The sequence below is a fragment of the Xenopus tropicalis genome, chromosome 5 (assembly GCF_000004195.4).
Source record: "Xenopus tropicalis strain Nigerian chromosome 5, UCB_Xtro_10.0, whole genome shotgun sequence".
Lineage (NCBI taxonomy): Eukaryota > Metazoa > Chordata > Amphibia > Anura > Pipidae > Xenopus > Xenopus tropicalis.
This window is the reverse complement of record NC_030681.2, coordinates 162,704,048-162,730,395: the sequence shown is the minus strand read 5'-3', so window position 1 is coordinate 162,730,395 and position 26,348 is coordinate 162,704,048. Positions and strand designations below refer to the sequence as shown.

General features: G+C 49.7%; 1 protein-coding gene across 2 annotated transcripts in view; it reads left to right on the top strand.

Moving 5' to 3' along the window:
- gckr (glucokinase regulator) overlaps positions 1–26,348 on the top strand; it is a 61,018-nt gene that overhangs the window by 25,904 nt on the left and 8,766 nt on the right. For both annotated transcript variants that reach the window (XM_031901949.1, XM_031901948.1), the window contains 3 exons: positions 2,264–2,360; positions 7,754–7,851; positions 26,147–26,230. In XM_031901949.1, coding sequence (XP_031757809.1) covers positions 2,264–2,360; positions 7,754–7,851; positions 26,147–26,230 — 279 coding nt within the window. The remainder of the gene's footprint in view (positions 1–2,263; positions 2,361–7,753; positions 7,852–26,146; positions 26,231–26,348) is intronic.

Sequence of the window (26,348 nt, the reverse complement as noted above, 5' to 3'; positions counted from 1 at the left end):
TGGCAGGGGCCACAGGGCAAGCACTTACCCCTCTCATTGGCAGGGCCACAGGGCAAGCACTTATCCCTCTCATTGGCAGGGGCCACAGGGCAAGCACTTACCCCTCTCATTGGCAGGGGCCACAGGGCAAGCACTTACCCCTCTCATTGGCAGGGGCCACAGGGCAAGCACTTACCCCTCTCATTGGCAGGGGCCACAGGGCAAGCACTTACCCTTCCCATTGGCAGGGGCCACAGGGCAAGCACTTACCCTTCCCATTGGCAGGGGCCACAGGGCAAGCACTTACCCCTCTCATTGGCAGGGGCCACAGGGCAAGCACTTACCCCTCTCATTGGCAGGGGCCACAGGGCAAGCACTTACCCCTCTCATTGGCAGGGGCCACAGGGCAAGCACTTACCCCTCTCATTGGCAGGGGCCACAGGGCAAGCACTTACCCTTCCCATTGGCAGGGGCCACAGGGCAAGCACTTACCCTTCCCATTGGCAGGGGCCACAGGGCAAGCACTTACCCCTCTCATTGGCAGGGGCCACAGGGCAAGCACTTACCCCTCTCATTGGCAGGGGCCACAGGGCAAGCACTTACCCCTCTCATTGGCAGGGGCCACAGGGCAAGCACTTACCCCTCTCATTGGCAGGGCCACAGGGCAAGCACTTACCCCTCTCATTGGCAGGGGCCACAGGGCAGCACTTACCCCTCTCATTGGCAGGGGCCACAGGGCAAGCACTTACCCCTCTCATTGGCAGGGGCCACAGGGCAAGCACTTACCCCTCTCATTGGCAGGGGCCACAGGGCAAGCACTTACCCCTCTCATTGGCAGGGGCCACAGGGCAAGCACTTACCCCTCTCATTGGCAGGGGCCACAGGGCAAGCACTTACCCCTCTCATTGGCAGGGGCCACAGGGCAAGCACTTATCCCTCTCATTGGCAGGGGCCACAGGGCAAGCACTTACCCTTCCCATTGGCAGGGGCCACAGGGCAAGCACTTACCCTTCCCATTGGCAGGGGCCACAGGGCAAGCACTTACCCCTCTCATTGGCAGGGGCCACAGGGCAAGCACTTACCCCTCTCATTGGCAGGGGCCACAGGGCAAGCACTTACCCCTCTCATTGGCAGGGGCCACAGGGCAAGCACTTACCCCTCTCATTGGCAGGGGCCACAGGGCAAGCACTTACCCCTCTCATTGGCAGGGGCCACAGGGCAAGCACTTACCCCTCTCATTGGCAGGGGCCACAGGGCAAGCACTTACCCCTCTCATTGGCAGGGGCCACAGGGCAAGCACTTACCCCTCTCATTGGCAGGGGCCACAGGGCAAGCACTTACCCCCTCTCATTGGCAGGGGCCACAGGGCAAGCACTTACCCCTCTCATTGGCAGGGGCCACAGGGCAAGCACTTATCCCTCTCATTGGCAGGGGCCACAGGGCAAGCACTTACCCTTCCCATTGGCAGGGGCCACAGGGCAAGCACTTACCCTTCCCATTGGCAGGGGCCACAGGGCAAGCACTTACCCCTCTCATTGGCAGGGGCCACAGGGCAAAGCACTTACCCCTCTCATTGGCAGGGGCCACAGGGCAAGCACTTACCCCTCTCATTGGCAGGGGCCACAGGGCAAGCACTTACCCCTCTCATTGGCAGGGGCCACAGGGCAAGCACTTACCCCTCTCATTGGCAGGGGCCACAGGGCAAGCACTTACCCCTCTCATTGGCAGGGGCCACAGGGCAAGCACTTACCCCTCTCATTGGCAGGGGCCACAGGCAAGCACTTACCCCTCTCATTGGCAGGGGCCCACAGGGCAAGCACTTACCCTTCTCATTGGCAGGGGCCACAGGGCAAGCACTTACCCCTCTCATTGGCAGGGGCCACAGGGCAAGCACTTATCCCTCTCATTGGCAGGGGCCACAGGGCAAGCACTTAACCCTTCCCATTGGCAGGGGCCACAGGGCAAGCACTTACCCTTCCCATTGGCAGGGGCCACAGGGCAAGCACTTACCCCTCTCATTGGCAGGGGCCACAGGGCAAGCACTTACCCCTCTCATTGGCAGGGGCCACAGGGCAAGCACTTACCCCTCTCATTGGCAGGGGCCACAGGGCAAGCACTTACCCCTCTCATTGGCAGGGGCCACAGGGCAAGCACTTACCCCTCTCATTGGCAGGGGCCACAGGGCAAGCACTTACCCCTCTCATTGGCAGGGGCCACAGGGCAAGCACTTACCCCTCTCATTGGCAGGGGCCACAGGGCAAGCACTTACCCCTCTCATTGGCAGGGGCCGGAGTTTCCCATCTCCCATGAAGACTTTGTGAGGAACGTTCTCCCCTCGGTGTCGGAAACAGACGCGGTTCTGCTCATCTTCACTCTGGATGGTGAGACCCATACGGAACCCCCCCCCCCACTGTAACATATTGCCCAGGTCTCACCCCCCCCCCCACTGTAACATATTGCCCAGGTCTCACCCCCCCCCCCACTGTAACATATTGCCCAGGTCTCACCTCTCCCACTGTAACATATTGCCCAGGTCTCACCCCCCCCCACTGTAACATATTGCCCAGGTCTCACCCCCCCCCCCCACTGTAACATATTGCCCAGGTCTCACCCCCCCCCACTGTAACATATTGCCCAGGTCTCACCCCCCCCCCCCCCCACTGTAACATATTGCCCAGGTCTCACCCCCCCCCCACTGTAACATATTGCCCAGGTCTCACCCCCCCCCCCACTGTAACATATTGCCCAGGTCTCACCTCCCCCCCACTGTAACATATTGCCCAGGTCTCACCCCCCCACTGTAACATATTGCCCAGGTCTCAACCCCCCCCCCCCCCCCCCCCACTGTAACATATTGCCCAGGTCTCACCTCTCCCACTGTAACATATTGCCCAGGTCTCACCCCCCCCCCCCCCCCCACTGTAACATATTGCCCAGGTCTCACCTCCCCCACTGTAACATATTGCCCAGGTCTCACCTCCCCCACTGTAACATATTGCCCAGGTCTCACCCCCCCCCCCCCCCCACTGTAACATATTGCCCAGGTCTCACCCCCCCCCACTGTAACATATTGCCCAGGTCTCACCCCCCCCCACTGTAACATATTGCCCAGGTCTCAACCCCCCCCACTGTAACATATTGCCCAGGTCTCACCCCCCCACTGTAACATATTGCCCAGGTCTCACCCCCCCACTGTAACATATTGCCAGGTCTCACCCCCCCCCCCCCCCACTGTAACATATTGCCCAGGTCTCACCCCCCCCCATTGTAACATATTGCCCAGGTCTCACCCCCCCCCCCACTGTAACATATTGCCCAGGTCTCAACCCCCCCCCCCACTGTAACATATTGCCCAGGTCTCACCCCCCCCATTGTAACATATTGCCCAGGTCTCACCCCCCCCCACTGTAACATATTGCCCAGGTCTCACCCCCCCCACTGTAACATATTGCCCAGGTCTCAACCCCCCCCCCCCCCCCCCACTGTAACATATCGCCCAGGTCTCACCCCCCCACTGTAACATATTGCCCAGGTCTCACCCCCCCCCCCACTGTAACATATTGCCCAGGTCTCACCCCCCCCCCCCCCACTGTAACATATTGCCCAGGTCTCACCCCCCCCCCCCCCCCACTGTAACATATTGCCCAGGTCTCACCCCCCCCCACTGTAACATATTGCCCAGGTCTCACCCCCCCACTGTAACATATTGCCCAGGTCTCACTCCCCCACTGTAACATATTGCCCAGGTCTCACCCCCCCCACTGTAACATATTGCCCAGGTCTCAACCCCCACTGTAACATATTGCCCAGGTCTCACCTCCCCCCCACTGTAACATATTGCCCAGGTCTCACCCCCCCCCACTGTAACATATTGCCCAGGTCTCACCCCCCCCCACTGTAACATATTGCCCAGGTCTCACCCCCCCCCCCCCCACTGTAACATATTGCCCAGGTCTCACCCCCCCACTGTAACATATTGCCCAGGTCTCACCCCCCACTGTAACATATTGCCCAGGTCTCACCCCCCCCACTGTAACATATTGCCCAGGTCTCACCCCCCCCCTATATTTTCTCAGACCACAGATTTCAGGCCCTGCACCCAGATAGGATCCCAATTCCCCCCCAGACTGGGAGAGGGTACATGCCCCCCCATCCCGGTCCAACACAAATGTGTATTCACAGCACAAAGCCAGAACCTGACTGTTTAACTCAAAACAAAGTGAGTTTTGGCATACCTCCCAACATTTGAAAAATGGAAAGAGGGGCAATTTTTTGACCATGCCCACTTTGTGGCCACGCCCAATTGCCACACCCCATTTTTAAAATTCATTTTTAAATGCCCCATAGAAAGTACCCTCCGTACACAATGCCCCCATAGAAAGTGCCCCCAATTGCCCCCATACACAGTCCCCCCATACAGAGTGCCCCCATACACAGTGCCCCCATACACAGTAGCCCTCCTTACACAGTGCCCCTTATACACAGTATCCCCCCATACACAGTGCCCCCATACACAGTAGCCCTCCTTACACAGTGCCCCTTATACACAGTATCCCCCCATACACAGTGTCCCCCATACACAGTGTCCCTATATACAGTGTCCCCCATACACAGTGTCCCCATATACAGTGTCCCCCATACACAGTGCCCCCATACACAGTGCCCCCATACACAGTGCCCCTTATACACAGTATCCCCCCATACACAGTGTCCCCCATACACAGTGTCCCCATATACAGTATCCCCCCATACACAGTGTCCCCCCATACACAGTGCCCCCCATACACAGTGTCCCCCATACACAGTAGCCCCCCATACACAGTGTCCCCCCATACACAGTGTCCCCCATACACAGTGCCCCCCATACACAGTGTCCCCCATACACAGTGTCCCCCCATACACAGTGTCCCCCATACACAGTGCCCCCCATACACAGTGTCCCCCCATACACAGTGCCCCCATACACAGTGTCCCCCCATACACAGTATCCCCCATACACAGTGCCCCCCATACACAGTGTCCCCCATACACAGTGTCCCCCCCATACACAGTGCCCCCCATACACAGTGTCCCCCATACACAGTGTCCCCCCCATACACAGTGTCCCCATATACAGTATCCCCCCATACACAGTGTCCCCCATACACAGTGCCCCCCATACACAGTGTCCCCCATACACAGTAGCCCCCCATACACAGTGTCCCCCCATACACAGTGTCCCCCATACACAGTGCCCCCCATACACAGTGTCCCCCATACACAGTGTCCCCCCATACACAGTGTCCCCCATACACAGTGCCCCCCATACACAGTGTCCCCCCCATACACAGTGCCCCCATACACAGTGTCCCCCCATACACAGTGTCCCCCATACACAGTGCCCCCCATACACAGTGTCCCCCATACACAGTGTCCCCCCCATACACAGTGCCCCCCATACACAGTGTCCCCCATACACAGTAGCCCCCCATACACAGTGTCCCCCATACACAGTGTCCCCATATACAGTGTCCCCCCATACACAGTGTCCCCCCATACACAGTGTCCCCCATACACAGTGTCCCCCATACACAGTGCCCCCCATACACAGTGCCCCCCATACACAGTGCCCCCCATACACAGTGTCCCCCATACACAGTGGCCCCCATACACAGTGTCCCCCATACACAGTAGCCCCCCATACACAGTGCCCCCCATTCACAGTGCCCCCCATACACAGTGTCCCCCCATACACAGTGTCCCCCATACACAGTTCCCCCATACACAGTGTCCCCCATGCACAGTGCCCCCAATACACAGTGCCCCCCATACACAGTGTCCCCCATACACAGTGCCCCCCATACACAGTGCCCCCCATACACAGTGTCCCCCCATACACAGTGTCCCCCATACACAGTGCCCCCCCATACACAGTGTCCCCCATACACAGTGTCCCCATATACAGTGCCCCCCATACACAGTGTCCCCCCATACACAGTGTCCCCCATGCACAGTGTCCCCAATACACAGTAGCCCCCCCATACACAGTGTCCCCATACACAGTGTCCCCCATACACAGTAGCCCCCCATACACAGTGCCCCCCATTCACAGTGCCCCCCATACACAGTGTCCCCCCATACACAGTGTCCCCCATACACAGTTCCCCCATACACAGTGTCCCCCATGCACAGTGCCCCCAATACACAGTGCCCCCCATACACAGTGTCCCCCATACACAGTGCCCCCCATACACAGTGCCCCCCATACACAGTGTCCCCCCATACACAGTGTCCCCCATACACAGTGCCCCCCCATACACAGTGTCCCCCCATACACAGTGTCCCCATATACAGTGTCCCCCATACACAGTGTCCCCATATACAGTGTCCCCCATACACAGTGCCCCCCATACACAGTGTCCCCCCATACACAGTGTCCCCCATGCACAGTGTCCCCAATACACAGTAGCCCCCCCATACACAGTGTCCCCCATACACAGTGCCCCCCCATACACAGTGCCCCCCCCATACACAGTGTCCCCTATAGACGCTGCTTCTTGTGGCTCCTGCTCCTTATTCGGCTCCTCGTACGGCGGCGACAGGCCCTTTATATGGTTGCGCCCGTGCGTATTGACGTCACACCCACAGGCGCAACCTTATAAACGGGCCTGTCACCGCCGTACGAGGAGCCGAATAAGAAACAGGAGCCACAAGAAGAGACGGAGCCGGAGCGCCTCCCGCTGGCCTGGATAGGTTAATGAATGTTCTGTATTTCCGCAATGCGGGACATTCATTGAACAATCCGGGACAGCGGGACGCGCTGTAAAAATTGGGACTGTCCCGCGAAAAGCAGGACGGTTGGGGGGTATGGTCTGGGCCCAGCCAGAACCAGAACCCACCGGCCCAGTAACACTCTGTCTCCCAACAATAAACAGAAGCCAATAGTGTAAACTACACGGCCCCCCATGAGCCCCCCAACTGGCTCAGCCCCTCTTGTACAATGGGGGCTCAGTATAGGAATCACATGACTATTCCAGCATGCGGGGGGGAGGCAATTCTCCCTCCTAAGGATCTTGAATGGTATTGATTGGCTCATCAGCAAATCAGATATTTGTGGGGGATCCGGTGCTCTCTATGATGATGGGCCAATAAACTGCTTTCTTCTGCCCCTGTGTGGGCACCTTTAGGGTTATCTATCTCTAGTACCCCTGTCAGGGCTGAGTCTATTGGGCTCAGTTACCCCAGTATAAAGTAATGCCCCTTATATGCCAGGGCTGTAGGGCAAGAAACATACCCTAGAGTTACCCCAGTATAAAGTAATGCCCCTTGTATGCCAGGGCTGTAGGGCAAGAAACATACCCCAGAGTTACCCCAGTATAAAGTAATGCCCCTTGTATGCCAGGGCTGTAGGGCAAGAAACATACCCCAGAGTTACCCCAGTATAAAGTAATGCCCCTTGTATGCCAGGGCTGTAGGGCAAGAAACATACCCCAGAGTTACCCCAGTATAAAGTAATGCCCCTTGTGCCAGCACAGAGAGGAGACTGGGACATGCCGATGAGCCCAATGTCCAGTTTGTCCATCATGAGGTTCTAAATGAAACCCTGAGGTTCTGTAACAAACCCATGGGCAGGAGGGAAGTGAAAGGGTTACTGGGGCAGCAGGGCAAGTTGTTGTGGCAATAAAATAGCGAGAAACATTGCTGACATTGGCACTGCAGCTTCACATTGCAGAGAAGTTGCCCCAATGATTCCCACTTGTGCCCCAGGTAAGTGTCCCTGTGGTTCCTCCTACAGATGAGCTCAATCAGATAGAAAAGCTGGCGGCTCTGGTCAAGGAGAAGACCTCAAATATTCAATGCATATCCCATGCGACGGCCGGACAGTACTTACCGGTAAGAACTTCTCTATCATCCCTGTTACTGTGATTAGCAAATAAGCTCCTCTCTATGGTACATCAGCTCCTCTCTATGGTACATCAGCCCGGTACCCATCAATAAGCTCCTCTCTATGGTACATCAGCCCAGTACCCATTAATAAGCTCCTCTCTATGGTACATCAGCCCAGTACCCATCAATAAGCTCTTCTCTATGGTACATCAGCCCGGTACCCATCAATAAGCTCCTCTCTATGGTACATCAGCTCCTCTCTATGGTACATCAGCCCAGTACCCATCAATAAGCTCCTCTCTATGGTACATCAGCTCCTCTCTATGGTACATCAGCCCGGTACCCATCAATAAGCTCCTCTCTATGGTACATCAGCTCCTCTCTATGGTACATCAGCCCAGTACCCATCAATAAGCTCCTCTCTATGGTACATCAGCTCCTCTCTATGGAACATCAGCCCAGTACCCATCAATAAGCTCCTCTCTATGGTACATCAGCCCGGTACCCATCAATAAGCTCCTCTCTATGGTACATCAGCCCAGTACCCATCAATAAGCTCCTCTCTATGGTACATCAGCCCGGTACCCATCAATAAGCTCCTCTCTATGGTACATCAGCCCAGTACCCATCAATAAGCTCCTCTCTATGGTACATCAGCTCCTCTCTATGGTACATCAGCCCGTTACCCATCAATAAGCTCCTCTCTATGGTACATCAGCCCAGTACCCATCAATAAGCTTTTCTCTATGGTACATCAGCCCGGTACCCATCAATAAGCTCCTCTCTATGGTACATCAGCCCAGGACCCATCAATAAGCTCTTCTCTATGGTACATCAGCCCGGTACCCATCAATAAGCTCCTCTCTATGGTACATCAGCTCCTCTCTATGGTGCATCATGCCGGTACCCATCAATAAGCTCCTCTGTAAGGTACATCAGCTCCTCTCTATGGTGCATCATGCCGGTACCCATCAATAAGCTCCTCTCTATGGTACATCAGCTCCTCTCTATGGTGCATCATGCCGGTACCCATCAATAAGCTCCTCTGTATGGTACATCAGCTCCTCTCTATGGTGCATCATGCCGGTACCCATCAATAAGCTCCTCTCTATGGTACATCAGCTCCTCTCTATGGTGCATCATGCCGGTACCTATCAATAAGCTCCTCTCTATGGTACATCAGCTCTAGAATGGGTTCTTCTGTGTTTCTGAGCCCAGAATGGGTTCTTCTGTGTTTCTGAGCCCGGAATGGGTTCTTCTATGTTTCGTAAAGGCTCTTCCGTGATTCTGAGCCCAGAATGGGTTTTTCTGTGTTTCTGAGCCCAGAATGGGTTACATAGTTACATAGTTACATAGTTACATAGTTACATAGGGTTGAAAAAAGACCTGTGTCCATCAAGTTCAACCCATCCAAGTAAACCCAGCACATCTAACCCACACCTACCAATCTATACACTCACATACATAAACTATAAATACAACCACTAGTACTAACTGTAGATATTAGTATCACAATAGCCTTGGATATTCTGATTGATCAAGAACTCATCCAGGCCCCTCTTAAAGGCATTAACAGAATCTGCCATTACCCCATCTCTAGGGGCATTCCCCAACCCCCTCACTGCCCTCACCGTGAGGAACCCCCTACCCAACATCCCCCGGCAGGGCATTCCCCAACCCCCTCACTGCCCTCACCGTGAGGAACCCCCTACCCAACATCCCCCGGCAGGGCATTCCCCAACCCCCTCACTGCCCTCACCGTGAGGAACCCCCTACCCAACATCCCCCGGCAGGGCATTCCCCAACCCCCTCACTGCCCTCACCGTGAGGAACCCCTACCCAACATCCCCCGGCAGGGCATTCCCCAACCCCCTCACTGCCCTCACCGTGAGGAACCCCCTACCCAACATCCCCCGGCAGGGCATTCCCCAACCCCCTCACTGCCCTCACCGTGAAAAACCACCTACGCTGCTTCAAATGGAAACTCCTTTCCTCTAATCTAAAGGGGGGGCCTCTGGTGCGCTGATTGTTTTTATGGGAAAAAAGAACCCCCCCCCAACTGCCTATAATCCCCCCTAATGTACTTGTACAGAGTAATCATGTCCCCTCGCAAGCGCCTCTTTTCCAGAGAAAACAACCCCAACCCTGACAGTCTCACCTCATAGTTTAACCCTTCCATCCCCTTAACCAGTTTAGTTGCAGTCTCTGCACTCTCTCCAGCTCATTAATATCCTTCTTAAGGACTGGAGCCCAAAACTGCCCCCCCATACTCACTGTTACTGCCCCCCCATACTCACTGTTACTGCCCCCCATACTCACTGTTACTGCCCCCCCATACTCACTGTAACTGCCCCCCATACTCACTGTTACTGCCCCCATACTCACTGTTACTGCCCCCCCATACTCACTGTTACTGCCCCCCATACTCACTGTTACTGCCCCCATACTCACTGTTACTGCCCCCCCATACTCACTGTTACTGCCCCCCATACTCACTGTTACTGCCCCCCATACTCACTGTTACTGCCCCCCCATACTCACTGTTACTGCCCCCCATACTTACTGTTACTGCCCCCATACTCACTGTTACTGCCCCCCATACTCACTGTTACTGCCCCCCCATACTCACTGTTACTGCCCCCATACTCACTGTTACTGCCCCCCATACTCACTGTTACTGCCCCCCATACTCACTGTTACTGCCCCCCATACTCACTGTTACTGCCCCCCATACTCACTGTTACTGCCCCCATACTCACTGTTACTGCCCCCCATACTCACTGTTACTGCCCCCCATACTCACTGTTACTGCCCCCCATACTCACTGTTACTGCCCCCCATACTCACTGTTACTGCCCCCCATACTCAGGGTGAGGCCTTACCAGGGACCTATAAAGGGGCAAAATTATGTTCTCATCCCTTGAGTCAATGCCCTGTTTATACAAGACAGCACTTTATTTGCTTTAGTAGCCACAGAATGACACTGCCTGGCATTAGACAACTTGTTATCCACAAAAACCCCCAGATCCTTCTCCATTAAGGATACCCCCAACTCACTCCCATTCAGTAGATAGTTTGCGTTTATATTATTTCTACCAAAGTGCAGAACTTTGCACTTGTCAACATTGAACCTCATTTTCCAGTTTGCTGCCCAGTTATCTAATTTTGTCAAATCGCTCTGCAAAGCGGCACATCCTGCATGGAACTTATAGTTTTGCACAATTTAGTGTCATCAGCAAAAATAGAAACAGTACTGTCTATGCCCACCTCCAGGTCATTAATAAACAAGTTAAAAAGCAAAGGACCAAGGACTGACCCCTGCGGTACCCACTAACCACACTGGCCCAATTAGAAAATGTTCCATTTCCCCCACTCTGTGTACTCTATCCTTCAGCCAGTTCTCTATCCAATTACAAATATTATGTTCTAGGCCAATATTCCTTAATTTGATCATTAACCTTCTGTGAGGTACTGTATCAAACGCTTTAGCAAAGTCCAAGTAGATGACATCAACTGCCATTCCAGCATCAAGGTTCCTGCTCACCTCCTCATAAAAGGCGACTAAATTAGTCTGGCAAGATCTGTTACCCATAAACCCCTGTGGCACAAACTAATAGTATTGTGAACTGCAATGTATTCAACTATCCTATCCCTTATTACCCCTTCCAAAAGTTTTCCTACTACTGATGTCAGACTAACAGGCCTATAGTTTTCAGGCTGAGAACGGGATCCCTTTTTAAATAACGGCACCACATTAGCAATCCGCCAGTCTCTCGGCACCATGCCAGACCTCAATGAATCCTGGGAAATTAAGTGAAGAGGTTTGGCAATCTCAGCGCTCAGCTCATTTAATACCCTGGGATGAATCCCATCCGGCCCTGGACCTTTGTTTCCCTTTACATGTTCCAGTCGCTATTGAATTCCCCCCCTGAGTGACCCACGCGTCAGTAGCTAAATTACTAGCACTGGGCATATTACAAGGGAAGCCTTCATTATCTGGCTCCTCAGATGTATAGACAGATGAAAAATAAGAGTTCAAAATTTCAGCTTTTTCCCCGTTCTCATCAACCAACTTACCCCCCCGTGATAATAAAGTTCCCACCCCTTCTTGCTTCATTTTTTTACTATTCACATAATTAAAAAATAATTTTGGATTCTTTTTACCCCTAGCTGCAATATCCCTTTCCATCTCTATTTTAGCTGCCTGATAGCTTTTTTGCTGCTTTATTTGCCCCCCTGTACCTGATGAAAGTTTCCGCTGCCCCAGCTAACTTGAATGCCCTAAAAGCACGTTTTTTCTTACCAACCTCGACACTAACACTTTTATTCAGCCATAAAGGTTTTGCTTTGCGATGCCTCTCCTTGCTTACTAGGGGAATATACTGTTGTGTATACCTGCAAAGCAATGTTTTAAAGATGTTCCATTTTCCTTCTGTGCCTAACCCCATGAGAAGCCTTTCCCAGCTGCCACATTGCAGAGATGCCCTTATACTGGCAAAGTCTGCACGTCTGAGCGTTTAGTTACTCCCTTATAGAGCTGTCTCTGTAGCATTATCCCAAAGGAGACCATGTTGTGATCACTGTTCCCCAAATGCCCCCCCCCACACAAATGTTAGAGATAAGTTCATTATTATTAGAAATCACCAGGTCCAAAATAGCGTCATTCCTAGTGGGTTCTTGAACTGCCTGAAATAAAAAGTTGTCATTTAGCATATTTACAAACCTACTAGCTTTTTCTGACTTAGCCCCCCCATTACCCCAGTCAGTGCCGGATAATTAAAGTCCCCCATAATAACAACTTGACCCAGTTTTGAAGCCTCCTCCATTTGCAACAATAGCTGGGCCTCATCCCCCTCATCTATACGGGGTGGTTTATAACATACACCAATGATCATTTTCTTTGTGACCTTCAGCCCTTCTTCTGTGTGTCTGAGCCCAAAATGGGTTCTTCTGTGTTTCCTAGCCCAGAATAGGTTCTTCTGTGTTTCTGAGCCCAGAATGGGTTCTTCTATGTTTCTTAAGGGTTCTTCTGTGTTTCTGAGCCCAGAATGGGTTCTTCTATGTCTCTTAAGGGCTCTTCCGTGATTCTGAGCCCAGAATGGGTTCCTCTGTGTTTCTGAGCCCAGAATGGGTTCTTCTATGTTTCCTAAGGGTTCTTCTGTGAATCTGAGCCCAGAATGGGTTCTTCTGTGTTTCTGAGCCCAGAATGGGTTCCTCTGTGTTTCTGAGCCCAGAATGGGTTCCTCTGTGTTTCTGAGCCCAGAATGGGTTCTTCTGAGTTTCTGAGCCCAGAATGGGTTCTTCTGAGTTTCTGAGCCCAGAATATGTTCTTCTGTGTTTCTGAGCCCAGAATGGGTTCTTCTATGTTTCTTAAGGGTTCTTCTGTGATTCTGAGCCCAGAATGGGTTATTCTGTGTTTCTGAGCCCAGAATGGGTTCTTCTATGTTTCTTAAGGGTTCTTCTGTGATTCTGAGCCCAGAATGGGTTATTCTGTGTTTCTGAGCCCAGAATGGGTTCTTCTATGTTTCTTAAGGGTTCTTCTGTGATTCTGAGCCCAGAATGGGTTCTTCTGTGTTTCTGAGCCCAGAATGGGTTCTTCTATGTTTCCTAAGGGTTCTTCTGTGATTCTGAGCCCAGAATGGGTTCTTCTGTGTTTATGAGCCCAGAATGGGATCTTCTGTGTTTCTGAGCCCAGAATGGGTTCTTCTGTGTTTCTGAGCCCAGAATGGGTTCTTCTGTGTTTCTGAGCCCAGAATGGGTTCTTCTGTGTGTCTGAGCCCAAAATGGGTTCTTCTGTGTTTCCTAGCCCAGAATGGGTTCTTCTATGTTTCCTAAGGATTCTTCTGTGATTCTGAGCCCAGAATGGGGTTTTCTGTGTTTCTGAGCCCAGAATGGGTTCTTCTGTGTGTCTGAGCCCAGAATGGGTTCTTCTGTGTATCTGAGCCCAGAATGGGTTCTTCTGTGTTTCTGAGCCCAGAATGGGTTCTTCTGAGTTTCTGAGCCCAGAATGGGTTCGTCTGTGTTTCTGAGCCCAGAATGGGTTCTTCTGTGTTTCTGAGCCCAGAATGGGTTCTTCTGTGTTTCTGAGCCCAGAATGGGTTCTTCTGTGTTTCTGAGCCCAGAATGGGTTCTTCTGTGTTTCTGAGCCCAGAATGGGTTCTTCTGTGTGTCTGAGCCCAAAATGGGTTCTTCTGTGTTTCCTAGCCCAGAATGGGTTCTTCTGTGTTTCTGAGTCCAGAATGGGTTCTTCTGTGTTTCTGAGCCCAGAATGGGTTCCTCTGTGTTTCTGAGCCCAGAATGAGTTCCTCTGTGTTTCTGAGCCCAGAATGGGTTCTTCTGAGTTTCTGAGCCCAGAATGGGTTCTTCTGAGTTTCTGAGCCCAGAATATGTTCTTCTGTGTTTCTGAGCCCAGAATGGGTTCTTCTGTGTTTCTTAAGGGTTCTTCTGTGATTCTGAGCCCAGAATGGGTTATTCTGTGTTTCTGAGCCCAGAATGGGTTCTTCTATGTTTCTTAAGGGTTCTTCTGTGATTCTGAGCCCAGAATGGGTTCTTCTGTGTTTCTGAGCCAAGAATGGGTTCTTCTATGTTTCCTAAGGGTTCTTCTGTGATTCTGAGCCCAGAATGGGTTCTTCTGTGTTTATGAGCCCAGAATGGGTTCTTCTGTGTTTCTGAGCCCAGAATGGATTCTTCTATGTTTCTTAAGGGTTCTTCTGTGATTCTGAGCCCAGAATGGGTTCTTCTGTGTTTCTGAGCCCAGAATGGGTTCTTCTATGTTTCCTAAGGATTCTTCTGTGATTCTGAGCCCAGAATGGGGTTTTCTGTGTTTCTGAGCCCAGAATGGGTTCTTCTGTGTGTCTGAGCCCAGAATGGGTTCTTCTGTGTATCTGAGCCCAGAATGGGTTCTTCTGTGTTTCTGAGCCCAGAATGGGTTCTTCTGAGCTTCTGAGCCCAGAATGGGTTCGTCTGTGTTTCTGAGCCCAGAATGGGTTCTTCTGTGTTTCTGAGCCCAGAATGGGTTCTTCTGTGTTTCTGAGCCCAGAATGGGTTCTTCTGTGTTTCTGAGCCCAGAATGGGTTCTTCTGAGTTTCTGAGCCCAGAATGGGTTCTTCTGTATTTCTGAGTCCAGAATGGGTTCTTCTGTGTTTCTGAGCCCAGAATGGGTTCTTCTGTGTTTCGGAGCCCAGAATGGGTTCTTCTGTGTTTCGGAGCCCAGAATGGGTTCTTCTATGTTTTTTTTAGGGTTCTTCTGTGTTTCTGAGTCCAGAATGGGTTCTTCTGTGTTTCTGAGCCCAGAATGGGGTTTTCTGTGTTTCTGAGCCCAGAATGGGTTATTCTGTGTGTCTGAGCCCAGAATGGGTTCTTCTGTGTTTCTGAGCCCAGAATGGGTTCTTCTGTGTGTCTGAGCCCAGAATGGGTTCTTCTGTGTTTCCTAGCCCAGAATGGGTTCTTCTGTGTTTCTGAGTCCAGAATGGGTTCTTCTGTGTTTCTGAGCCCAGAATGGGTTCTTCTGTGTATCTGAGCCCAGAATGGGTTCTTCTGAGTTTCTGAGTCCAGAATGGGTTCTTCTGTGTTTCTGAGCCCAGAATGGGTTCTTCTGTGTTTCGGAGCCCAGAATGGGTTCTTCTGTGTTTCGGAGCCCAGAATGGGTTCTTCTATGTTTTTTTTAGGGTTCTTCTGTGTTTCTGAGTCCACAATGGGTTCTTCTGTGTTTCTGAGCCCAGAATGGCTTCTTCTGTGTTTCTGAGCCCAGAATGGGTTATTCTGTGTGTCTGAGCCCAGAATGGGTTCTTCTGTGTTTCTGAGCCCAGAATGGGTTCTTCTGTGTGTCTGAGCCCAGAATGGGTTCTTCTGTGTTTCCTAGCCCAGAATGGGTTCTTCTGTGTTTCTGAGTCCAGAATGGGTTCTTCTGTGTTTCTGAGCCCAGAATGGGTTCTTCTGTGTTTCTGAGCCCAGAATGGGTTCTTCTGAGTTTCTGAGCCCAGAATGGGTTCTTCTGTATTTCTGAGTCCAGAATGGGTTCTTCTGTGTTTCTGAGCCCAGAATGGGTTCTTCTGTGTTTCGGAGCCCAGAATGGGTTCTTCTGTGTTTCGAAGCCCAGAATGGGTTCTTCTATGTTTTTTTTAGGGTTCTTCTGTGTTTCTGAGTCCAGAATGGGTTCTTCTGTGTTTCTGAGCCCAGAATGGGTTCTTCTATGTTTCTTAAGGGTTCTTCTGTGATTCTGAGCCCAGAATGGGTTCTTCTGTGTTTCTGAGCCCAGAATGGGTTCTTCTATGTTTCCTAAGGGTTCTTCTGTGATTCTGAACCCAGAATGGGTTCTTCTGTGTTTATGAGCCCAGAATGGGTTCTTCTGTGTTTATGAGCCCAGAATGGGTTCTTCTGTGTTTCTGAGCCCAGAATGTGTTCTTCTGTGTTTCTGAGCCCAGAATGGGTTCTTCTGTGTGTCTGAGCCCAAAATGGGTTCTTCTGTGTTTCCTAGCCCAGAATGGGTTCTTCTGTGTTTCTGAGTCCAGAATGGGTTCTTCTGTGTTTCTTAGCCCAGAATGGGTTCCTCTGTGTTTCTGAGCCCAGAATGGGTTCCTCTGTGTTTCTGAGCCCAGAATGGGTTCTTCTGAGTTTCTGAGCCCAGAATGGCTTCTTCTGTGTTTCTGAGCCCAGAATGGGTTATTCTGTGTGTCTGAGCCCAGAATGGGTTCTTCTGTGTTTCTGAGCCCAGAATGGGTTCTTCTGTGTGTCTGAGCCCAGAATGGGTTCCTCTGTGTTTCTGAGTCCAGAATGGGTTCTTCTGTGTTTCTGAGCCCAGAATGGCTTCTTCTGTGTTTCTGAGCCCAGAATGGGTTATTCTGTGTGTCTGAGCCCAGAATGGGTTCTTCTGTGTTTCTGAGCCCAGAATGGGTTCTTCTGTGGTGTCTGAGCCGCAGAATGGGTTCTTCTGTGTTTCCTAGCCCAGAATGGGTTCTTCTGTGTTTCTGAGTCCAGAATGGGTTCTTCTGTGTTTCTGAGCCCAGAATGGGTTCTTCTGTGTATCTGAGCCCAGAATGGGTTCTTCTGAGTTTCTGAGTCCAGAATGGGTTCTTCTGTGTTTCTGAGCCCAGAATGGGTTCTTCTGTGTTTCGGAGCCCAGAATGGGTTCTTCTGTGTTTCGGAGCCCAGAATGGGTTCTTCTATGTTTTTTTTAGGGTTCTTCTGTGTTTCTGAGTCCACAATGGGTTCTTCTGTGTTTCTGAGCCCAGAATGGCTTCTTCTGTGTTTCTGAGCCCAGAATGGGTTATTCTGTGTGTCTGAGCCCAGAATGGGTTCTTCTGTGTTTCTGAGCCCAGATTGGGTTCTTCTGTGTGTCTGAGCCCAGAATGGGTTCTTCTGTGTTTCCTAGCCCAGAATGGGTTCTTCTGAGTTTCTGAGCCCAGAATGGGTTCTTCTGTATTTCTGAGTCCAGAATGGGTTCTTCTGTGTTTCTGAGCCCAGAATGGGTTCTTCTGTGTTTCGGAGCCCAGAATGGGTTCTTCTGTGTTTCGGAGCCCAGAATGGGTTCTTCTATGTTTTTTTTAGGGTTCTTCTGTGTTTCTGAGTCCAGAATGGGTTCTTCTGTGTTTCTGAGCCCAGAATGGGTTCTTCTATGTTTCTTAAGGGTTCTTCTGTGATTCTGAGCCCAGAATGGGTTCTTCTGTGTTTCTGAGCCCAGAATGGGTTCTTCTATGTTTCCTAAGGGTTCTTCTGTGATTCTGAACCCAGAATGGGTTCTTCTGTGTTTATGAGCCCAGAATGGGTTCTTCTGTGTTTATGAGCCCAGAATGGGGTTCTTCTGTGTTTTCTGAGCCCAGAATGTGTTCTTCTGTGTTTCTGAGCCCAGAATGGGTTCTTCTGTGTGTCTGAGCCCAAAATGGGTTCTTCTGTGTTTCCTAGCCCAGAATGGGTTCTTCTGTGTTTCTGAGTCCAGAATGGGTTCTTCTGTGTTTCTTAGCCCAGAATGGGTTCCTCTGTGTTTCTGAGCCCAGAATGGGTTCCTCTGTGTTTCTGAGCCCAGAATGGGTTCTTCTGAGTTTCTGAGCCCAGAATGGGTTCTTCTGAGTTTCTGAGCCCAGAATATGTTCTTCTGTGTTTCTAATCCCAGAATGGGTTCTTTTATGTTTCTTAAGGGTTCTTCTGTGATTCTGAGCCCAGAATGGGTTATTCTGTGTTTCTGAGCCCAGAATGGGTTCTTCTATGTTTCTTAAGGGTTCTTCTGTGATTCTGAGCCCAGAATGGGTTCTTCTGTGTTTCTGAGCCCAGAATGGGTTCTTCTATGTTTCCTAAGGGTTCTTCTGTGATTCTGAGCCCAGAATGGGTTCTTCTGTGTTTATGAGCCCAGAATGGGATCTTCTGTGTTTCTGAGCCCAGAATGGGTTCTTCTATGTTTCTTAAGGGCTCTTCTGTGATTCTGAGCCCAGAATGGGTTCTTCTGTGTTTCTGAGCCCAGAATGGGTTCTTCTATGTTTCCTAAGGGTTCTTCTGTGATTCTGAGCCCAGAATGGGGTTTTCTGTGTTTCTGAGCCCAGAATGGGTTCTTCTGTGTGTCTGAGCCCAGAATGGGTTCTTCTGTGTATCTGAGCCCAGAATGGGTTCTTCTGTGTTTCTGAGCCCAGAATGGGTTCTTCTGCGTTTCTGAGCCCAGAATGGGTTTGTCTGTGTTTCTGAGCCCAGAATGGGTTCTTCTGTGTTTCTGAGTCCAGAATGGGTTCTTCTGTGTTTCTGAGCCCAGAATGGGTTCTTCTGTGTTTCGGAGCCCAGAATGGGTTCTTCTGTGTTTCGGAGCCCAGAATGGGTTCTTCTATGTTTTTTTTAGGGTTCTTCTGTGTTTCTGAGTCCAGAATGGGTTCTTCTGTGTTTCTGAGCCCAGAATGACTTCTTCTGTGTTTCTGAGCCCAAAATGGGTTATTCTGTGTGTCTGAGCCCAGAATGGGTTCTTCTGTGTTTCTGAGCCCAGAATGGGTTCTTCTGTGTGTCTGAGCCCAGAATGGGTTCTTCTGTGTTTCCTAGCCCAGAATGGGTTCTTCTGTGTTTCTGAGTCCAGAATGGGTTCTTCTGTGTTTCTGAGCCCAGAATGGGTTCTTCTGTGTTTCTGAGCCCAGAATGGGTTCTTCTGAGTTTCTGAGCCCAGAATGGGTTCTTCTGTATTTCTGAGTCCAGAATGGGTTCTTCTGTGTTTCTGAGCCCAGAATGGGTTCTTCTGTGTTTGAGCCCAGAATGGGTTCTTCTGTGTTTCGGAGCCCAGAATGGGTTCTTCTATGTTTTTTTTAGGGTTCTTCTGTGTTTCTGAGTCCAGAAATGGTTCTTCTGTGTTTCTGAGCCCAGAATGGCTTCTTCTGTGTTTCTGAGCCCAGAATGGGTTATTCTGTGTGTCTGAGCCCAGAATGGGTTCTTCTGTGGTTCTGAGCCCAGAATGGGTTCTTCTGAGTTTCCTAGCCCAGAATGGGTTCTTCTGTGTTTCCTAGCCCAGAATGGGTTCTTCTGTGTTTCTGAGTCCAGAATGGGTTCTTCTGTGTTTCTGAGCCCAGAATAGGTTCTTCTGTGTTTCTGAGCCCAGAATGGGTTCTTCTGAGTTTCTGAGCCCAGAATGGGTTCTTCTGTATTTCTGAGTCCAGAATGGGTTCTTCTGTGTTTCTGAGCCCAGAATGGGTTCTTCTGTATTTCTGAGCCCAGAATAGGTTCTTCTGTGTTTCTGAGCCCAGAATAGGTTCTTCTGTGTTTCGGAGCCCAGAATGGGTTTTTCTGTGTTTCTGAGCCCAGAATGGGTTCTTCTGTGTTTCTGAGCCCAGAATGGGTTCTTCTATGTTTCTTAAGGGTTCTTCTGTGTTTCTGAGTCCAGAATGGGTTCTTCTGTGTTTCTGAGCCCAGAATGGGTTCTTCTGTGTTTCTAAGCCCAGAATGGATTCTTCTATGTTTCTTAAGGGTTCTTCTGTGTTTCTGAGCCCAGAATGGGTTCTTCTGTGTTTCTGAGCCCAGAATAGGTTCTTCTGTGTTTCTAAGCCCAGAATGGGTTCTTCTATGTTTCTTAAGGGTTCTTATGTGATTCTGAGCCCAGAATGGGTTCTTCTGTGTTTCTGAGCCCAGAATTGGTTCTTCTATGTTTCTTAAGGGTTCTTCTGTGATTCTGAGCCCAGAATGGGTTCTTCTGTGTTTCTGAGCCCAAAATGGGTTCTTCTATGTTTCTTAAGGGTTCTTCTGTGATTCTGAGCCCAGAATGGGTTCTTCTGTGTTTCTGAGCCCAGAATAGGTTCTTCTGTGTTTCTAAGCCCAGAATGGGTTCTTCTATGTTTCCTAAGGGTTCTTCTGTGATTCTGAGCCCAGAATGGGTTCTTCTGTATTTCTGAGTCCAGAATGGGTTCTTCTGTGTTTCTGAGCCCAGAATGGGTTCTTCTGTATTTCTGAGCCCAGAATAGGTTCTTCTGTGTTTCTGAGCCCAGAATAGGTTCTTCTGTGTTTCGGAGCCCAGAATGGGTTTTTCTGTGTTTCTGAGCCCAGAATGGGTTCTTCTGTGTTTCTGAGCCCAGAATGGGTTCTTCTATGTTTCTTAAGGGTTCTTCTGTGTTTCTGAGTCCAGAATGGGTTCTTCTGTGTTTCTGAGCCCAGAATGGGTTCTTCTGTGTTTCTAAGCCCAGAATGGATTCTTCTATGTTTCTTAAGGGTTCTTCTGTGTTTCTGAGCCCAGAATGGGTTCTTCTGTGTTTCTGAGCCCAGAATAGGTTCTTCTGTGTTTCTAAGCCCAGAATGGGTTCTTCTATGTTTCTTAAGGGTTCTTATGTGATTCTGAGCCCAGAATGGGTTCTTCTGTGTTTCTGAGCCCAGAATTGGTTCTTCTATGTTTCTTAAGGGTTCTTCTGTGATTCTGAGCCCAGAATGGGTTCTTCTGTGTTTCTGAGCCCAGAATGGGTTCTTCTATGTTTCTTAAGGGTTCTTCTGTGATTCTGAGCCCAGAATGGGTTCTTCTGTGTTTCTGAGCCCAGAATGGGTTCCTCTGTGTTTCTGAGCCCAGCATGGGTTCTTCTGAGTTTCTGAGCCCAGAATGGGTTCTTCTATGTTTCTTAAGGGTTCTTCTGATTCCAGAATGAGTTCTTCTGTGTTTCTGAGCCTAGAATGGGTTCTTCTGTGTTTCTGAGCCCAGAATGGGTTCTTCTGTGTGTCTGAGCCCAGAATGGGTTCTTCTGTGTGTCTGAGCCCAGAATGGGTTCTTCTGTGTTTCTGAGCCCAGAATGGGTTCTTCTGTGTTTTTGAGTCCAGAATGGGTTCTTCTGTGTTTCTGAGCCCAGAATGGGTTCTTCTGTGTTTCTGAGCCCAGAATGGGTTCTTCTAAGTTTCTGAGCCCAGAATGGGTTCTTCTGTGTTTCTGAGCCCAGAATAGGTTCTTCGGTGTTTCTGAGCCCAGAATGGGTTCTTCTATGTTTCTTAAAGGTTCTTCTGTGATTCTGAGCCCAGAATGGGTTCTTCTGTGTTTCTGAACCCAGAATGGGTTCTTCAATGTTTCTTAAGGGTTCTTCTGTGTTTCTGAGCCCAGAATGGGTTCTTCTGTGTTTCTGAGCCCAGAATGGGTTCTTCTATGTTTCTTAAGGGTTCTTCTGTGATTCTGAGCCCAGAATGGGGTTTTCTGTGTTTCTGAGTCCAGAATGGGTTCTTCTGTGTTTCTGAGTCCAGAATGGATTCTTCTATGTTTCTTAAGGGTTCTTCTGTGATTCTGAGCCCAGAATGGGTTCTTCTGTGTTTCTGAGCCCAGAATGGGTTCTTCTGAGTTTCTGAGCCCAGAATAGGTTCTTCTGTGTTTCTGAGCCCAGAATGGGTTCTTCTGTGTTTCTGAGCCCAGAATGGGTTCTTCTGTGTTTCTGAGTCCAGAATGGGTTCTTCTATGTTTCTTAAGGGTTCTTCTGTGATTCTGAGCCCAGAATGGGGTTTTCTGTGTTTCTGAGCCCAGAATGGGTTCTTCTGTGTTTTCTGAGGCCCAGAATGGGTTCTTCTGTGTTTCTGAGCCCAGAATGGGTTCTTCTGTGTTTCTGAGCCCAGAATGGTTTCTTTTTTGTTTCTGAGCCCAGAATGGGTTTTTCTGTGTTTCTGAGCCCAGAATGGGTTCTTTTGCGTTTTCTGAGTCCAGAATGGGTTCTTCTGTGTTTCTGAGTCCAGAATGGGGTCTTCTGTGTTTCTGAGCCCAGAATGGGTTCTTCTGAGTTTCTGAGCCCAGAATGGGTTCTTCTGTGTTTCTGAGCCCAGAATGGGTTCTTCTATGTTTCTTAAGGGTTCTTCTGTGTTTCTGAGCCCAGGATGGGTTCTTCTGTGTTTCTGAGCCCAGAATGGGTTCTTCTAAGTTTCTGAGCCCAGAATGGGTTCTTCTGTGTTTTTGAGTCCAGAATGGGTTCTTCTGTGTTTCTGAGCCCAGAATGGGGTTTTCTGTGTTTCTGAGTCCAGAATGGGTTCTTCTGTGTTTCTGAGTCCAGAATGGGTTTCTTCTATGTTTCTTAAGGGTTCTTCTGTGATTCTGAGCCCAGAATGGGTTCTTCTGTGTTTCTGAGCCCAGAATGGGTTCTTCTGAGTTTCTGAGCCCAGAATAGGTTCTTCTGTGTTTCTGAGCCCAGAATGGGTTCTTCTGTGTTTCTGAGCCCAGAATGGGTTCTTCTGTGTTTCTGAGTCCAGAATGGGTTCTTCTATGTTTCTTAAGGGTTCTTATGTGATTCTGAGCCCAGAATGGGTTCTTCTGTGTTTCTGAGCCCAGAATGGGTTCTTCTGAGTTTCTGAGCCCAGAATAGGTTCTTCTGTGTTTCTGAGCCCAGAATGGGTTCTTCTGTGTTTCTGAGCCCAGAATGGGTTCTTCTGTGTTTCTGAGTCCAGAATGGGTTCTTCTGTGTTTCTGAGTCCAGAATGGGTTCTTCTATGTTTCTTAAGGGTTCTTCTGTGATTCTGAGCCCAGAATGGGTTCTTCTGTGTTTCTGAGCCCAGAATGGGTTCTTCTGAGTTTCTGAGCCCAGAATAGGTTCTTCTGTGTTTCTGAGCCCAGAATGGGTTCTTCTGTGTTTCTGAGCCCAGAATGGGTTCTTCTGTGTTTCTGAGTCCAGAATGGGTTCTTCTATGTTTCTTAAGGGTTTTTCTTTGATTCTGAGCCCAGAATGGGGTTTTCTGTGTTTCTGAGCCCAGAATGGGTTCTTCTGTGTTTCTGAGCCCAGAATGGGTTCTTCTGTGTTTCTGAGCCCAGAATGGGTTCTTCTGTGTTTCTGAGCCCAGAATGGGTTCTTTTTTTGTTTCTGAGCCCAGAATGGGTTTTTCTGTGTTTCTGAGCCCAGAATGGGTTCCTCTGTGTTTCTGAGCCCAGCATGGGTTCTTCTGAGTTTCTGAGCCCAGAATGGGTTCTTCTATGTTTCTTAAGGGTTCTTCTGATTCCAGAATGAGTTCTTCTGTGTTTCTGAGCCCAGAATGGGTTCTTCTGTGTTTCTGAGCCCAGAATGGGTTCTTCTGTGTGTCTGAGCCCAGAATGGGTTCTTCTGTGTGTCTGAGCCCAGAATGGGTTCTTCTGTGTTTCTGAGCCCAGAATGGGTTCTTCTGTGTTTTTGAGTCCAGAATGGGTTCTTCTGTGTTTCTGAGCCCAGAATGGGTTCTTCTGTGTTTCTGAGCCCAGAATGGGTTCTTCTAAGTTTCTGAGCCCAGAATGGGTTCTTCTGTGTTTCTGAGCCCAGAATAGGTTCTTCGGTGTTTCTGAGCCCAGAATGGGTTCTTCTATGTTTCTTAAAGGTTCTTCTGTGATTCTGAGCCCAGAATGGGTTCTTCTGTGTTTCTGAACCCAGAATGGGTTCTTCAATTTTTCTTAAGGGTTCTTCTGTGTTTCTGAGCCCAGAATGGGTTCTTCTGTGTTTCTGAGCCCAGAATGGGTTCTTCTATGTTTCTTAAGGGTTCTTCTGTGATTCTGAGCCCAGAATGGGGTTTTCTGTGTTTCTGAGTCCAGAATGGGTTCTTCTGTGTTTCTGAGTCCAGAATGGATTCTTCTATGTTTCTTAAGGGTTCTTCTGTGATTCTGAGCCCAGAATGGGTTCTTCTGTGTTTCTGAGCCCAGAATGGGTTCTTTCTGAGTTTCTGAGCCCCAGAATAGGTTCTTCTGTGTTTCTGAGCCCAGAATGGGTTCTTCTGTGTTTCTGAGCCCAGAATGGGTTCTTCTGTGTTTCTGAGTCCAGAATGGGTTCTTCTATGTTTCTTAAGGGTTCTTCTGTGATTCTGAGCCCAGAATGGGGTTTTCTGTGTTTCTGAGCCCAGAATGGGTTCTTCTGTGTTTCTGAGCCCAGAATGGGTTCTTCTGTGTTTCTGAGCCCAGAATGGGTTCTTCTGTGTTTCTGAGCCCAGAATGGTTTCTTTTTTTGTTTCTGAGCCCAGAATGGGTTTTTCTGTGTTTCTGAGCCCAGAATGGGTTCTTTTGCGTTTCTGAGTCCAGAATGGGTTCTTCTGTGTTTCTGAGTCCAGAATGGGGTCTTCTGTGTTTCTGAGCCCAGAATGGGTTCTTCTGAGTTTCTGAGCCCAGAATGGGTTCTTCTGTGTTTCTGAGCCCAGAATGGGTTCTTCTATGTTTCTTAAGGGTTCTTCTGTGTTTCTGAGCCCAGGATGGGTTCTTCTGTGTTTCTGAGCCCAGAATGGGTTCTTCTAAGTTTCTGAGCCCAGAATGGGTTCTTCTGTGTTTTTGAGTCCAGAATGGGTTCTTCTGTGTTTCTGAGCCCAGAATGGGGTTTTCTGTGTTTCTGAGTCCAGAATGGGTTCTTCTGTGTTTCTGAGTCCAGAATGGGTTCTTCTATGTTTCTTAAGGGTTCTTCTGTGATTCTGAGCCCAGAATGGGTTCTTCTGTGTTTCTGAGCCCAGAATGGGTTCTTCTGAGTTTCTGAGCCCAGAATAGGTTCTTCTGTGTTTCTGAGCCCAGAATGGGTTCTTCTGTGTTTCTGAGCCCAGAATGGGTTCTTCTGTGTTTCTGAGTCCAGAATGGGTTCTTCTATGTTTCTTAAGGGTTCTTATGTGATTCTGAGCCCAGAATGGGTTCTTCTGTGTTTCTGAGCCCAGAATGGTTCTTCTGAGTTTCTGAGCCCAGAATAGGTTCTTCTGTGTTTCTGAGCCCAGAATGGGTTCTTCTGTGTTTCTGAGCCCAGAATGGGTTCTTCTGTGTTTCTGAGTCCAGAATGGGTTCTTCTGTGTTTCTGAGTCCAGAATGGGTTCTTCTATGTTTCTTAAGGGTTCTTCTGTGATTCTGAGCCCAGAATGGGTTCTTCTGTGTTTCTGAGCCCAGAATGGGTTCTTCTGAGTTTCTGAGCCCAGAATAGGTTCTTCTGTGTTTCTGAGCCCAGAATGGGTTCTTCTGTGTTTCTGAGCCCAGAATGGGTTCTTCTGTGTTTCTGAGTCCAGAATGGGTTCTTCTATGTTTCTTAAGGGTTTTTCTTTGATTCTGAGCCCAGAATGGGGTTTTCTGTGTTTCTGAGCCCAGAATGGGTTCTTCTGTGTTTCTGAGCCCAGAATGGGTTCTTCTGTGTTTCTGAGCCCAGAATGGGTTCTTCTGTGTTTCTGAGCCCAGAATGGGTTCTTTTTTTGTTTCTGAGCCCAGAATGGGTTTTTCTGTGTTTCTGAGCCCAGAATGGGTTCTTTTGTGTTTCTGAGTCCAGAATGGGTTCTTCTGTGTTTCTGAGTCCAGAATTGGTTCTTCTGTGTTTCTGAGTCCAGAATGGGGTCTTCTGTGTTTCTGAGCCCAGAATGGGTTCTTCTGAGTTTCTGAGCCCAGAATGGGTTCTTCTGTGTTTCTGAGCCCAGAATGGGTTCTTCTATGTTTCTTAAGGGTTCTTCTGTGTTTCTGAGCCCAGGATGGTTTCTTCTGTGTTTCTGAGCCCAGAATGGGTTCTCTTTTGTTTCTGAGCCCGGAATGGGTTTTTCTGTGTTTCTGAGTCCAGAATGGGTTCTTCTGTGTTTCTGAGCCCAGAATGGGTTCTTCTGTGTTTCTGAGCCCAGAATGGGTTCTTCTGTGTTTCTGAGCCCAGAATGGGTTCTTCTGTGTTTCTGAGCCCAAGCATTGTATCTCATTCTTCTGGATACAACCCTCTGTAACACATACCTTTACCTACAATATGATACTAAGCATTCAGACGGGGGGTTCTAACAATGAAACGCACACAAGATTTTGGCGAAGGGCGGATGAGTACTACTCGTTTAGCACATACCCATCTTTTAGGCACATGGGTTTTGTGCCCGACCTTCTAGTGTCTCTGTTTCCCCACGTGCCCGCAGTTTGCCCTGCGCTATCCCCATTGTAATGACTTGTTTTCCCTCACAGAATTCCCTCAAGAAGACAATTCCAAGTATCATTGGGATGACGTGGCCCATCCTGTTCCTGGAGTATGAGGGCACTTTTATCCAGGTACGTGGGGTCCCCTGGGAGAGAGTAACGGGGGGCTGCATTAATGTCTCTCTCACGTAATTTACATACATAACCTGCAATTAATGCCCCGTGAATGAAACATTAACCACAAAGGCCT